The sequence below is a fragment of the Chiroxiphia lanceolata genome, chromosome 3 (genome assembly GCF_009829145.1).
Source record: "Chiroxiphia lanceolata isolate bChiLan1 chromosome 3, bChiLan1.pri, whole genome shotgun sequence".
NCBI classification, from domain to species: domain Eukaryota; kingdom Metazoa; phylum Chordata; class Aves; order Passeriformes; family Pipridae; genus Chiroxiphia; species Chiroxiphia lanceolata.
The window spans coordinates 53,350,673-53,366,768 of NC_045639.1; the positions used below are offsets into that span (position 1 = coordinate 53,350,673).

The following is a 16,096-nucleotide window of genomic DNA, read 5'->3' on the forward strand; positions in this document are numbered from 1 at the left end:
TAGGAATGTATCACCTGCAATCAAACACAGCAGTGGAGTACAGTTCTAAATGTCCATTTTACTCATGCCTTTTTCTTCAAAGTTAAGTGATTCAGGCTTGTTTTCACACAGGTGTAGAGAGATTCACAGCATCACTAAGTAAGCAGTGGAGAATTGGCCTTTCAGTTCTATGAAGGAAAGGATAAGGAAGGGGTCCAAATCTTTAGTTGGCATAGATAGCATTTTTCTACTGAAGTCAATACACCTATTTCAGTTTACAACTCTTAATATCTGGCGTAAATGCTGCAGAATGAGCAGAGGAGGAGAAAGTGAAGGGAAAAAAATACAAAATTTGGTAATACTATTACATAGTTTAGAAGTACAGCCTAGAAACTTTCTTTGTTGTAGTGAAACTGAACTCCTCTTGGATCAACTGACGAATATGAGTTGCATGTCTTTTGCAGGATCTTAGAGAGAGTCTTGGGTCCACAGAAGAATACGCCAACACTGTTGCTGTAATTGCAATAACAACAAAAACATGAGAATAGCAGTGTAAATGAATAAACTGTACCTTTTGGCTGCCCCCACCTTTGCATCTTTTGAAATGGCTTTTTGAGAAATACATTTGAAAAATTTTGTGTTAGTGTATACTTTGTGTTATGTACTGTATAATCTGTGTTACTGTATTGCAGTATAATTATTTTAATACTTTAGTGTTTATTATGTCTTACTACATTATTTAGTAGGATTGCTATATTAGAGGTCACAAACTATTTTAAGTGTGGCTTTTTGGTTTTGATCTTCATAGCTTTTTTTTAATCAGAGAAGCAAACATACTGTTTGTGCTGAAAATTTTAAATACTTTTTCTCCAGATAAATTAATTTTTTTTCCTAAATGCTCAGTTGGTTCTGAGTTTTCTTCCCCCCCTCCCTAACACTTTTCTGCCTACAGACAATTTTATCATCATCATGGCTGGGCTTCGCGAACGAAGATTTGGAAAGGCTTTATCCACACTTGTTACAGACAGACAATTTTAAATGGCCAATTTAATAACAAAATTTGTAAATATGTACTTCTTATAAAATAAGAACAAGACAAATGTAAAAAACAATTATGTTCATATGCACGAGTGTTATAGGGAGCTGGTAACCTGGTTACCTGCTACAAACTGTCTAAAGGTTTTGCTACTAAGTACATCCAATGTATTGTTTTAAAACATATATGCAGACAGATTCACACATGTGCTGTGCTACTGGGGCAAACTCAATCTACATAAGTGCAGCGCAAGTGACAAGTGAAGCATGAGTTTCAAAAAATTTCCTGCTGTAAAGAAAGGGCTGTAGGTAAGATTTTTGTGCCCAAGCCATAGCCCTCAGAAGTAGTAAGCATATTTTCTGGTGCTGGATTGCACTAAGTTTAACCTGGAGTGGTATATTCCTGCTAATCTGCTAAAAGACAGTATTGCAGTGAAGGGGAGCTCTATCAGCCTAGATGCAGAGACCAAAAATTTAGTCAGTTTGTAAAGCTGATTGTCCCATCACACAGTAGAAACTCTTCAGTTCCTTTACTTCTTGAATCTTCTATAACAGAGCAAGAGATAAGGTATTTTTTTTTCTCATAAGGAATCCCTATTTCATGCAAGGTTTTCATTAAAAGGTTTGACACTGATCATAAACATGGGCATATGCAGATTTTTCTGTCAGTTTAGCACTGTCTTTGTAAAGAACTACCTCAAGATCCAGTATAGAAAGTTAATGCCCATCTCCCCATCGAGCAACAGAAAACCATTTTTTATGTCATCTGTACTTAACAAAAGTAACTAGCAAAAAGTAATGTTTCAACTATAACTTTAAAAGCTCTGTTTATGCAGTAGAATCCCTATGAAAGGTCTTTCAAAAGTCATACTTTCTATTCTTGGCCTTTTTATGGTTTTAATCTTTCATATTTCCTGATTGTATTTATTTTGACCTCCATCAAATGGTTTCTCTATTACTGTTATTTTTGCAATTTTATGGTATTCTTGTAGCTTACTGTATTCTCTTTGATCTCCTCCCTTTCAGCTTTTTCTTGGGTCTTTTTCATCTTTTAAAAAAAGTTTTCTCCTTTTTCTTTTTGTATCTCTGTCTCCCAAGTGCAAGCCTTTATTTTGCGTTAGCAGGTAAATGTTTGGAAATCATAAAGAGTCACAAAGATTCTGGAATTTTGTACTGCTGAACACAAAATATTTCAAATTCTTGCTTCAAAGGCTTTCAGGAACAAAGAAGCTTTTCTCAGACCACCAGCAAATGCACCAAGTTCAAATGAACTCTCTTTGCCAGCAGAGATGAACTAATAACAGAATAGCAAAGTCTTCCAAGAGTAGCCAAATATGTTAGGGGAACAAACATCCCTGACATCATAAGAAAAAAAATCACAGTTTATCTCTTTAATAACCATCTTCAAGGGAAATTAATGCTACTTTGTCCTTTGTGCAGAACAGTAATTGGATTGTGTGTTTCAATTATATCTGGACAAAGGCCAGGATATTGAAATACTTCTAAATATTAGATTTTCTTGTCCAAAAATTAGATTTTATTGGCATTCTCTTTCCGAGATTTCTTCATTAAAAGCTTCATTAAGCATAAATCTTCTTTCCACACAGCAAAAAAGAAGAAATTATTTTAAAAGGGTCATTTAGAAAGGTTTGCTCTCCCCTCCTCCCACTGTTTATACTGAGAGAAGAGTTACCTAACAAGGTTAGAAGCCAGCCTGCCTTACCTAGGATGGTTTTCAGCTAGTTGCTTGAACTCATTGTCCCAGTTTGGCCTTCCATAACAGGTTTTCTGTCTCAAACCAGTAATTACATCCATCTTGTCATCACAATGTAGAGCTATGTGAGTAGCCTAAAGGCAAATTTGCAAGATAATAATTTTAGAGTGAACAACATATACTCCAAGTAAGAGTAAGAATAATGCTGCTTCGCCGTGAAAGATGGAATGAGGGAAGAGAAGCTGTGTAATTATCAAATGTTAGAAGAGAAGAGGCGAGGCGAGGTGAGGTGAAGAGAGGCAAGGTGAGGAGAAGACAGAGAAGGGGAGGAGTATTCAAGAGTTTGCAATATGACTAGAACTGTAAAAAGCACTTCCAAAAGTACCCAAGACCTCAGGAGGAGCTCAGTTTCTTGATATGAAATATTTGAAATGAGTTGAGATTACATATCTGTCTTTACTGACCTGAGCCTAGTGACTCAATCACTTTTAGAGGCAGGTCTTAGATTTCCAGACCTCTTCTCAACCTTTGAATATCTCACCCTACACTTCCTTCATTGCAGTTCCTGTAGTGACACTCACCATTTTAAGGCCAAGTTGGAGTTTAGGAAAGAGAGTAAAGTTTACTGTAAGAGAGTTTGACAATAAAAATTAGCAAGTACATGCACCTTAAGTAAGTCCAGAGCATTCTGCTGATGATGAAAAAGGCAGTGGATGTATCAGCTCAGAAAGGGTAAAAGCAGGGTCCAGTAGGGGGCTAAAAAGATGATTAGGGGTCTGGAGCATCTCTTATGAGGAGAGACTGCAGGAGCTGGGCCAGTTCACTCTAGAGAAGAGGAGACTGCGAGGGGATCTCATCAATGCATATAAATACCTCAAATATGCCAAGAAGATGGTGCCAGACTCTTTTCAGTGGTGTCCAGGCACAGGACAAGGAGCAGTGGCCGTAAACTAAAACACAAGAAGTTCCACCTCAACATGGGGAAGAAGCTTCTTTACACTGAGGGTGGCAGAGCACTGCAACACGCTGCCCAGGGAGGTCGTGAATTCTCCCTCTCTGGAGACATTCAAAACACACCTGGACATGTTCCTGTGTCACCTACTCTAGGGGACCCTGCCTTGGCAGGGGTTTGGACTGGTTGATCTCGAGAGGTCTCTTCCAGTCCTAAGAATTCTGTTATTCTGTGTAAAACACTCAGTGTTTTGACTCTTCTCCTGAGGTGGAGGTAGATGCAGAAAGCAGATCAGCTCAGGTGAAGCACTGAACTGAGTGAGCTGCACAGCTCCCAGTGCCAACAAAAATCCTAATTTCATGGGCATTTACTGTCCTCCATCTCATGTACTACACCCATTACCATGCTATCTGAGTACTTCCCAGATGCATTTAAAAACAAAATCCACCATCGCTCCTAATTGTACTGCTATTCTGTAGGAGTAATATGCTTGTTTCCTCTACAGACTATCATCATTACTGTCACTAGCAAGAAATTACCAGAGGAAAGCTAAGTTTAAAAACGGGCATTGCATTTAGTCTAGGCCTTATCATCATCATCTTTTGCAGAAGTGCTTGCTGAAATTTAGATCCATTTCCTGGCAGTACTGTATATTTCTTCTGCTAATGAGTCTTCCATGTTCCTTACCAACACAATTATTCTTGTCAAGTTGTCACAAGAGGTCATGTTTCTAAAAGGTTAGTTAGTTCTTGTTAGTTAGTTCTTGTTAGTCTGGGCCAGTGCCTTGAAGGACTTGGAATAGTCTAAGAAAGAAAGTGTTTGGTGAGAGTGGGAGGCAGAAAACCGCAGGATTTGTTAATTGTTTACAGCAATTACACTGAACAGATGAGCTGTTTCTGTTCTCATTAAGTGGAACTTTCCCACATGAGGATTTTTGGTGTTAGCCTTTGCTATAGTTCACAGCATTAAAATTGCTTAGGAATCTCAGGGGCACTGTAAGGAGCAACAGGCTGAAACATGAGTGCTTGTCCAAGAAGAGGCAGACGTGCCATATCTGCTTGACCATCTCTTGCCAACATGGAATCTGCAAAGAGCTCAAAACATTGAACTAACATGTCTGAGGAGTAAACACCTGTCAGTAATGGAGGGTGTACTAGGAGGTGTAAATTGCCCATCCTTCTTGGGTTCAGCTTCACTTGACCACTGATAACCTATATGGTGAGACAGGGAGAGAATGCACAGAACGTTGTTTTGTTTTTTGCTAAGGGAGAAGTAAAGCATCATCCAAATATTACTGGTGCTGAGGCTCAAATTTAAAGGAGTGATGAACAGGAATTTACTAAAAATAAGTAAGTCCTGTTAGATGAGGGAGCTTTGTGGATGTCTGAAGATGAGGTTTTTACTGAGCACAGTGCCCAGGACTTGGTCAGAACAGGGGAAACAGTCACTGAAGAGCATTCCTCTTCCCCTACAGCCCTGTAGAGGTGGGATGCTAAGGGGCTCTAGAAGCAAGAGCAGTACCAGTGTAAGCAAGGAGGCAGCACAAGACACCAAAGTAGTGCTGACAGAAGACTGGATGATGGGGTTGAAGAGAAGAGGAAAGGACTTCAGAAAAGTGCAGAACGCATGAGTGAAGAGAGACAGGTGCCCCAGCAAGAATAGTTGTTTACCTGACTTCTGGCCTGATGTTTGCCCAAGAGGGAAGTGAGATGATGATAGCTGAGAGATAAGGGCAACTTTGTGTTTTGTTAGGTTCCTCAATAGCTTCTTTCAAAAGAGGTTTTAGGTAATACCCTGTAATATTGCTAATGCAGAGTGGAGGTTTCTATAACCGCCATATACTTCACAATGGGAGTAGATTTTTCTGAATACAGCTTTATGCACATACCTGCTTACTTGATAGAAACTCTAAGGAAAGCAGAAAGAAACAATGGGGGTTTTTGTATCAGCAGAGGCAGAAAAGGAAAAGCTGTATGAAATTTGTATTTTTTTTCATCTCTACTAGACAGTCCTTCATTCAACAGAGACAGCAGGAAATAAAACAGTAGAGAAAAGACTTTCCTGTGAGAGTTTTTCTGGCATGAGCCTAACTGATCACTGCATGGTCTGAGCGATCCATTAAAAAAAGGAAAAAAAAAGAGAATGAGAAAATCAACACATTTGGGTTTAGGTAAAGACCAAAGAATTTCAATAATATTGACCCAGTCTAAGGATTATGTGCCTGAGGTGAGATGATCCAATGAAGTTATGAGTTGGCAAATTTAAAGTCAGTCAGAGAAAATGTCTTTTCAAACAACATGAATTAGTCCACAGAGCTGGTTGCCAAAGTGTTCTAAGCACAGCAGGTTTCAAAAGTGCACTGGTCATATATGTGAACAACAGAAGTTATAGTAAATAATAAGAGTAAACAAAACTGACATTTTTTATACAGTCCTCCATATTTCTGTTCAAAAATGCCAGAACCTAATGAAAGACTGTTCCAAAGATGTGGACAAAACATCCCTTCACAAGCTCCTGAAAGGCTCTATGCACTTTTCTGTGAGACACCTGGTAATCATCTTCGTGCAAGACAAGAATCACTGGCTTGATTACTCCATTCCTGTTTTCCTAAATGTGAAGTGAAAACAGACGGCTTAGTGTCTTCATATTTACAGTTTTTTGTCTCTCTGCTTCATCCATCATTTATTCAGCTGTTCCTGTTCCGTATGTTACCCTACTGAAAAAGCAAGGTACGTTAACTCAGACTTGTAACAGTTTCATTATTACCTGACTTTCATCCCAGCCAGTAAGAAATATATGATAACTTAGAAAATCATTTTTCCATTTTTCAGCCATTTTTGTTTCCAAATGGAACAGAAGATCAGCAAACCACTCAAATGCTGATGGGTCTCGACAAATCCAGTAAAAGTAAACCTGTAAGATAAAATTAAAGAGATTTAACAAAAAGTAAACTTTCAATAAAACTTCCTAATGACTGGCTCGACTCATTAACCATATAGTGTGTGACTCTTCTCCACTGTAAATTTAGACATAATTACACATCATTTTGATGATGTAGTTTCTGTCTTCTAAAAATTTAATTTTCCTCTTAAACCATAAATGAATATATTAATGTGTTAGTGAGGATGAACATGTATGTCATGTTTATGTATGTCATGTTTAAACTGGAGCATATAGTTCCTAGAGAAATGTGACACTGTAATTTAAAAGTTGCCAAATGTATAAAATGAACCAATATCCTATGATCAGTTTTCTATTGGTTGAAAACCTCCTCTCTATGAAAAATTGACACTTTTTTTCATCTAGATTTCTCTAGTTTCACTTTTCAGCTTGTTTTGTTGTCTGTTTTATTAGAGAATCTATTATTAAAGTTTTGTTCCCCATGTAGACATTAGAGGCTGGGATCAAGTCATCCTATAATCCTCTCTATGGCAAACCAAACATTTCTGGGATCTGTCACAGAGAAGCATCCTTTAATCATTCCTAGGGCTCATTTCTGTCTATTCCTACTCTACTGCAGTCAATCATAAATATAGCAAAGAGTTTGATTTGGTTTGGTTGGTTGGTTGGTTGGGTTGAGTTGGTTTGAAGAAGCTAATTTATTAATATCTTGGCATAAGGTAATGCTTGCATAGGGAATAAGATCTCTTAAAACAAGATGGTTAGTCACTGTCCATGTGGTTATAATTTCCATTTCAAGAGTCCTTCCTGGCATCTTCAGCTGGAAGCACAGAATATGCTGAGTTGGACCCACACTGATCATCAAGTCCAACCCTTAGCCCTGCACAGGACCATCCCTGAGAGTCACACCATGTGCCTGACAGTATAATTCAAATGCTTCTTGAACTCTGTCAGACTTGGTGCGGTGCTGTGACCACTTCCCTGGGGAGCCTGTTCCAGCACCCAGCCTTTGAAGAACGTTTTTCTAATATCCAACCTAAACCTCCCCCGACGCAACTCCAAGCCATTCCCTTGGATCTTGTCACTGGTCACCACAGAGAAGAGATCAGTGCCTGTACCTCCTCTTCCCCTCATGAGGAAGTTGTAGACTGCAATGAGGTTTCCTCTCAGTCTCCTGTTCTCCAGGTGAACAGACCAAATGACCTCAGCCGCTCCTCATACAGCTTCCCCTCAAGGCCCTTCACCAGTGAGACTCCACAAGAAACTTTTTCTGCTCAGTTTTTATAGCTAGCTGACACAGGGACCACTCCAGCATGTACAAGATCTATTGTGATCTATTGTCTTAACTGCTTACAAAGCATCTTCTAACTAATTTACTATGTATAAAAGGCTGTCCTGTGTGACCGCTTCTGCAGGAATGGTTTCTGATGACCATTTGCAAATGTCTTATCTGTGTGCAAGTTAATACATTTGCAACAGGAACTGTGGAGCATCAGGACTGGTGAGATTCCTCCTTCAGGATCTATCAATGCACTGAGACTCAGGCCCTCCTAGGCCTATCAGGAATTATTTTAGGGGGTCTTCAGCACAGTCATAATTTCCTACTTGGACATCTCCTCTAGCAGTGCTGTGCTGTGGAGAAGACTGCTGTGTCCAATCCTCTGGTAGGAGGATCCAATCCTCTGGTTCAGTCTCTCGTCTTAAGCCTGTCCAGCTGTGGAGATGACTCAACTGAGAGTTCCTGCACCACCCAGAGGACAAATGTCTGAAGTTCTCGGGTTGTCTGCCCAGGCACTACCTTGATGGCAATATGAACCACAATTACAAGACAAATCTGATTGCAATTCTTATGGCTCGAATTCTGTAACTCTTGCCACACATTCCACCATTACTTTTGACCAGAGGATGCCAGACCTAGAATGGGCCTCTGCAGGCAATGTAATTTTGAGTGTAATTATTTTTATAGTGTGTCTAAAGAAATAATTCACAAACGTGGAAGAATTCTAAAATAAAACCATTTCAGATGAAAAAGGAACAGCATGAAGGGCAATGTATAAGCTTATAAAAACCGGATGATTGGAACTTATTTTATTGTGACTGATTTTTTATTTTGTTACAAAATCCCGTAGTTTCCTCCAGCCTATCTCTCTTTGTGCTCACCAGCCCCTCTGTCTTTTATTGCACCACAATATCAAAGGGGATTGGAAGGTATTTCCCCAAGGCAATCATTGTGGTGGCTCTGATATTTTGGAAATTGTAGCCCTTTTCCACAGGATCAACGAGATAAAATGCATATTGGAAACTTCCGAAGTGAAAAAACAGAGAAAGAAACCAGAAAGCTGTAAAGAGATTTCCCGAAGAATAAATATACTAGGTTGTCAGACTTCTGGTAAGGTGGTGGGAAAAAATGTGGTAATACCATGCTTCGGTGGAGATTTGGTGAAAGAGACTAACAGTAATTTGAGATGTTTCCTATATCTGAGTGTACTGTAAGGGGCCATCTGTGGTTTCTGTAAGAAATATAAATGATGTATGATCGCAAACACAGAGATAAAGCATTTAGGGTTAAGTAGGGTATTTTTACAGCCCGGGAATAGGACTGTCTGTAGAACTTTAGTACCAACCATCTTGGCTGTTTGATTTTTTCCCTTCTGTTTCAATATTTTGCCTTAAATATGACCTCATTGCTTTGCGTAGGGAGGTTGCTGCTGATTTACACTGGCATAGATTATGAGGAAAAAGCAAGCCCACTGACTCTATTGCCTTTCTTTTTTTTTGTGGCCAAAACCAGCATGATTTTAAATTACCAAAACTAGGTAAGATTTATTACCTTAACCTTTATGTAGTTTTTTGCATCTGAATTCTGAAGTCACCACTTGCTCTACATCCTCAGCACCTTGTAGAGAGAAATTTCTTCCCCCAGACTCTACTTGATCATCTTATTTCTCAAGTCTGTTTAGTAGTTCATTTTATGAAAATGTATGCTTAGTACATGTGTGTGGAGAGAAGGCATGTATTTCTAAATAAATAAGAAATTTTGCATTGGGTAGCAACGGGGAGCATGTGGGCAGGACTGGGAGCCAAGAACATTCAGGGGAGGAGGCAGAAAAGCCAGCCAGTGAATTGAGACAATATGGTTTTCAAACTGGGGAACTGGTTTCCAGACTATGGAGCTTGAAGGAATGCTTTTAATTGGTTGCAGACCTAGCTGTCACAGTAACAGCCAGTCTTACCGGATTGGGTCAAGGTACTTCTAACACCGTCCTCTTGAGAAAGCATACAGCTTTCTGAAGCTACAGAAATTCTGTAAGCTCATCCCTGGTACAGTTTTGCTGAAGCAGGACCCATTGTATTGCCTGATTTTCACATGTTAGAGGTGGAGACCATTTGATAATGAAGAAAAAGTGTCATTATAAGGAGTATTTTTGGCCACGATTATAATCTTAGAAAGAAAAGAGGTAGTGAAGAAGGATGGCTTATGGGTAAAAGGAATTCGTTTCCCTTAGATCAAAGAGGACTTCTAGTACAATATGTTAAAAGAAATGGTGGTTACAAAAAAAGTCTTCCTTTCTTTACACTGACTCCCATAGCATAGCACAACATATTACATATATAATTAAAATACAATAAATGCACAATAAAATTAATCCTTATTAAAACAGTAGAATAAAGTCAGCACCAGTGCATTTCTATAATTAAACAATTATTCTGAATCCTGCTATTTTTCTTGTAAGCCTCATACTATTAACTGACTGCAATTATTTAGGACTCTTAAAACTCTGGTTTAGATTTATGTTTCATTAGTCTCCACCCACCCTACCCATATTGACTGCATTCATCAACTTGATGGCTTGCCCAAGTAAAGTGTCTTATATTTTGCAAGTGCCCTTTTTTTCAAATTGAGTTAGATGCAGTATTCCTATTAATCAGATCTGTAATGCAGGGGTTTGAGTAGTCACTTATTTCTGTAATGCTCTGCTCCCTTCCAACTCATGTATATTTATCTTTTGGTTTCCCACATCCTGAATTTTGTACAACAGGCAAGAGCAAGAGCTCTGATACATCTTTCCTGTAAGGTGAAAGAACATACTTTGTAAATCAGCTACTCTCACGTGGAAAGTCATTAATAATTATCTGTTGATGACCATTCATCTATTTCTCCTTGCTCCCTGAAGGCAGAGTTGGAGCTGCAGCTGTGAGCAAAGCCAGCTTTTCACCAAAGGGGTGTAAAAGGTGATGAAGCAGAGGATGCAGGGACGTACCCTCACCCCTGACTCTTACTGCTCCCTCTTAGGCATTAGTCCCTGCAAAACCATCTCTACACCTGCAGCTGGGCATCTCCCAACAAACATCCAGCCCTCCCTGCTTTTCAGTCTACCACATTACCTTGGGCCGTAGCATACAAAAAAAAAAAAATCCTAGATCTTCTTCAGTGTAATTAATTGCTCCAGTGGACCACTCCAGGTAAGGCACAGGAGTGCCTGCAGCCTGGAGCATGTGGGAGATGGGGGTTTGGGTTTGGCAGCCTGCATGAGGCATTGACTTAGAGCTAGGGTGGCAGCAAGCAGCCTTTCACATAAATACAGGGCAAGGTTCAAATTCATGTCCCTGAATTTGAAGCAAGAAGCCTAAAATGTTCCCAAACACAGCTCAGAAAGATGGTTACATTTGACAGCAAAAAGAGACCAGGTTTTTAGGTCTTCAAGACAGGATTTTTGTAGAGAAGGCTGTGGACTGGGGCAGAGCTTGAAGCAGAAGTTTGCCTCACGCCCAGGAGTCAGTCTCAAAGCAAATGGAAGAGGCTGATTTTGTTTTCTGCACAGTATGTAGCCGAACCTGTTGTCCAACGTGCTATGGTTGACTACGGTCTACACAGATTAAAAAAGCAATTAGACTAATTCATAGAAGAAAAATCTATGAAGGGATATTAAACATGGAGGTACAGATCTTTTATCAAGGCATTACTGAACTACAAGTCATTCAAAGGTGAGAAAGTGTCCCTAAAAACTAATCACCATATGATTTCTCTGGTCTGTATACTTTTCCCAAGGTGTTCATGAAGAGCCACTGTTGGAGACAAGATACTGGGCTAGATGGATCTTTGGTGATACTCAGCAGGACCTTTGTTACATCTTTTGTAGGGAAAAGAAAGTGGATGTTTGCTAATATTAGCATCTGATGAATCAGTACAACTTTATCAATTTCAGCAGCAATTGATCTGAGAAATGAGACCACTAATGTGAAAAAAAATCATATTATGCATAACTAAAGCCAGTAGAAACTTTCCAGCCATGACTAGTAGTAGTGCTCTTCCTCATTGCAAAAAATGATAGGGAAATGAGGGCTCTAAGGCTATTTAATTGAGAAGAATCAATTAGATAAATGTGTACTCCTTTTGGTTTGCTCGTTTTTTTAAATTATACAGCTGCAGACATTATGGAAGCTGTGAGTATTTATATCTCCACCGTATGTGGGCAACACTAAGAAATATTAGTTCAATAAGCATAATGATAACTGTACTCAAATCAAAACGAAGTTGTCAAAAAAAAAGAAAAACCTCTTATTTATTTCCTTAATAGACATTTCTATGGTACTCATCATGGCAGAAAGAGAGTGCTGAATACATTGAGGAAGATTAAATTATTTGTAATTATACCACAAGTGGAAGCTTTTAACCAATGGAAAAAAAAAATGTGGAGCTACCCTGAGATTAATCGCTCTCACTGAGATGGCTGCTAAATTTTTTTAGGTAATGGTGTGAACTTCCCCAGGACCTTTCATCCACACTTTCAAAATATTTTACAAGCACTGAAGAAATTTAGCCTCATAACACCTGTGAAAAATAAGCATCATTATTCCAACTGCACCAATAAAGAAGCCAAGATATAAAGAAAAGACATGTAGAAATCACGATAATCTTGTATTTCACAGGAATTCAGAAAAACTGAACTCTGTAGCAGAAAACCAGAAAACCATGGCAGAACGCACCATGCATTTATCTTTGCAGGCACACTTACCCAAGATTCTGCCTAAGCTATGAATGAACACCCTCAGGTATACTATCAATGCATAGTTAAATTCTGTTCTTTTCCCCTTGAGAGATCAACAGCAATGAAAATAATAACACTTTCACTTGTATATATGTAGAATATATATAACGTACATATGTAAAGTGTATATACATATACATAGCTCTCCTTCCAGTGGAAAAGATCATTCTGGTCCAATTGTGGTGTTTGCAAATACACTTCTTTTCACATATAGCACATATTTCCATTTTTATTTCCCTCTGTTCTCAGTGCTTTTTCTGCCTCAAAGATTCCCCCTGGCAATTTGAACCTGTCCTCAACTCCTCAGTTACTAAAATCCCAGATGCTTTTTCAGTGGCAGCTTGTCATTAAGATGCCAGTTTTAACACTCTTCCATTTAAAAAGATCAGCCCCTTGGTCCTGCAATCAGCTCCATATGTATTGACCCTCTCAGAGATCTGTCCACTCCAATGCAATTTCAACAATTGTCCTTAAATGTGAAACGTTGAATGGTTCCTGATTTAGCTTTTACATTGGAAAATGAGCTAAAAGAAGCTGTAAGGCCCACAAGCTACCACTTGCCTTGATGGATATGGAAGAGAATGTTTAATGCTGAGGTTTTTTCCTCTGTTACCTTGTTGTCCCTCACCTCACTTCACCCATTATCTCTTTTTCACCTATTTTCCCCCAGTGCTGCCTCACATACCATTAGCAGAAGATGTATAACAGGTTAGCAAATAAAGAGTATGTTAATTGGTGCCATCCATGTCTTATAAACCAAATAATATTTTTTCAACAAAATAATTAAAGTGGTTTGAGTTGGTAATGTGCATCTTGATATATGCATCTCCTCCAGACCTTACATGCCTTTTTTTATTCCTTCTGTGCTGGCTAATATTCTGACTTTGCAATGTAAGAAAAGCAGCTAATGGTTGTTGAATGCAGCATTCTAGACTAGGACACTCAGCTGAAGGACCCTTGTGAAACTTGCAGCTGGACAAGGAGCAAGTGCTGCCCTTCACTTCTGACAGAGATCACCTTGCAAGGTTTATTTTTTGTAAGAAAGAGGGTAAATTTCTCTTCTAGCTCTCTATCTGTCTACCTATGAAAGACATTCCACATTTACTTCTAGTTTCTATTGAAAATCTGATTCTTCAGTTTTGCCGAAAACACCGCAGCTAGGACTACCTTCTTTCTCAGGGAATGACAGTGAATTCAGGGAGACTACCCCAGAACAGTTTCTGAGGCAGCTGGAAAGTGAGTGACTGCTTCTGAGAGTGAGTTAAAGCACTCAGGTGAGCCTCTAGCTCTAAATTGCCTCTCTGCCCTGACTAAATAGGTACACTTGTGGAACTTTTTAATGAAGAAATAAAGTTTCCCACCTACCTTCTGCAGTGCCAGTACTGCGTTAGGGTTGCAGCATTTGTACCAAATGGATTTTAAAATAGAGGCAAATGGTGTGACTCCAATTCCTGCTGCAATGCACACACTGACTCGGTAGTGGAAGATGTCTGTGGTTGCAGATCCATATGGTCCGTCCACAGCCAGTCTACAGCAACAAGACATTTAGTCAAGGGTCAACAACACATGAAATGGCAGAAAGGTTAACATTTGTTGGGCTACGTATTTTCAAAACTGAATTTCTGTTAAAATAAAAGAGAAAAGGTATGTTTAAGACGGCATAGAAATTGCTCGTACAAATACATTTAATTGTCATTGGGTACCATTTAATAGCAAAGCAACTGTCTTTTCTGAAATGAGAGAACAAGAGCACCCATGTGGATTTGGGGCTTGGCCATCTATTTAAGCATGCAATTGCAATTTTCTGGCTTTCTGGAATGTGATTAGTCATATAATTGCATGTCCAAATTTAGCTGTGGAATTTGCATATTTAATTGCGAATTACTGAAAAGCATCCTGTTTTAGAGCTTTATTTGCTATATTGTATATATCAAAGTAAAGAGGAACAGATTATATTAATAATTTTGAAAAGTTCTGTATTTGAGTTAAAGTAATAACAGAGAAGGCAAGAAAGAGGTCATCGTATCCAGGGAAACTACTGTTTTCTCAGCTCTTATGTATTTCAGGAATACATTTTTGGCAATAATACTGTACTTAGTATCTGATGTAAAGGCAAAATGTGTAAGGGGAAATGCCTGTTTATGCTACTACCTCCTATAATCAATGTTGCTGATGCCAAGGAATTAATTTTGGTCAAAATTAGAGATGAAAAAGGTTACTGAGTAATCAGATTCATTCCTTTAGCTACATGAAATGTAAATATGCACAGTACTTTGTAGTGCTCTTTCCAGACTGTTTTTATACAACATACATGCTCTGGAACATGGTTTCACTAACACCAGTCCTTAGAAAAAAAAAGTTTTTTCTTTCTTTCTTTTTCTTTCTTCCTTTCTTCCTTTCTAACTTTCTTTTCTTTTTCACTCTTTCTCATTTAATGTTGTTTTGTTGCAGGAATCATCCTTAAAATTCATCTTAAATACTAGAGCCCTGAGCTTTTTGAACACTCAAAACTTCCTGTAAAATATGGTTAATTTGTGGTATATATGTAAAACGCATAAGAACCACTTTTAGGTAAGCTTTCTATGTAGTGAGCTTGGGAGCAATTCTCATTGTTATCAGTAGACTGAGAAAAAAATTGATCTGGAAGGAATTTCAAGAGATTATCTAGTTTGTCTCTGTGCTATAAGACAGGTTCAATTATTTCCAAATCATTCCTTAGAGAGATTTGTCTTGTAAGTCTGCTCCTAAATCCTCAGGTGACCGAGATCCCATCATTGGTTTGAATGCCTTGCTCAGCCATAGCTAGAGAGCTTAGCCAAGTACAAAGCCTCAGAGAAGTAAGGAGGAGAAAGAGAAGAAGGAGAAACTGAGCTTTGCAACTCATTCATTTGATCTAGAGAGAATAGAGTAAGGTAGGAAGATAGTAAACAAAGTGACAAAAAAAATATTACATTTTTCCAAGGAGGAGTAGAATATAGGGCTATAGACTCTCTAGGTATGGTTTGGATTGTCCATATTCTCTTAGTTCATGTCTACAATTTCATTAGAAAAAAAATTATACTTTTTGGGAAGACAAGAGAAATATTTAGTTTTGAAAAAGTATCCTTAACACATTCTATGATTATTTTTAGAATTTAAGCATTTGCTAATCAGCATGATTGTGTAGTACTCCTGGCTGTAACAGAAATCAGATTTTGGGACAATGTACTAAAACAGCAATTAAGTGAGCCAAAAGCCTGAAGAGGCATAATATGGAACTTGATTATTTTCATGGGACTAGTCAATTCTGTGGTCTTATCTCCAAAATTAGTCAGAAATCACAACTAAATGTCTTTGCTACCTATATAAATGCATGTATTATATTTATTTTATATTTATTTTAATCTCTTTTATTAATAAAAAAATGCATATTTTAATTTTAGAACCTTACCTAATCATTCAGTTGCTAGTTCTTCTGTCTTCTGC

The 16,096-nt window shown here is 38.4% G+C and overlaps 1 protein-coding gene across 1 annotated transcript in view; it reads right to left on the reverse strand.

The window, feature by feature from the left end:
• Positions 1 to 283: 283 nt before the first annotated feature.
• The window catches only part of NOX3 (NADPH oxidase 3), a 38,252-nt gene continuing 22,439 nt past the window's right edge, over positions 284 to 16,096 (reverse strand). The window contains exons 10-13 of the mRNA XM_032683140.1: positions 13,997 to 14,159; positions 6,447 to 6,593; positions 2,738 to 2,862; positions 284 to 492 (exon numbers count right to left, since the gene is read on the reverse strand). Of these exons, the coding sequence (XP_032539031.1) occupies positions 366 to 492; positions 2,738 to 2,862; positions 6,447 to 6,593; positions 13,997 to 14,159 (562 nt within the window). The 3' untranslated portion in view covers positions 284 to 365. The remainder of the gene's footprint in view (positions 493 to 2,737; positions 2,863 to 6,446; positions 6,594 to 13,996; positions 14,160 to 16,096) is intronic.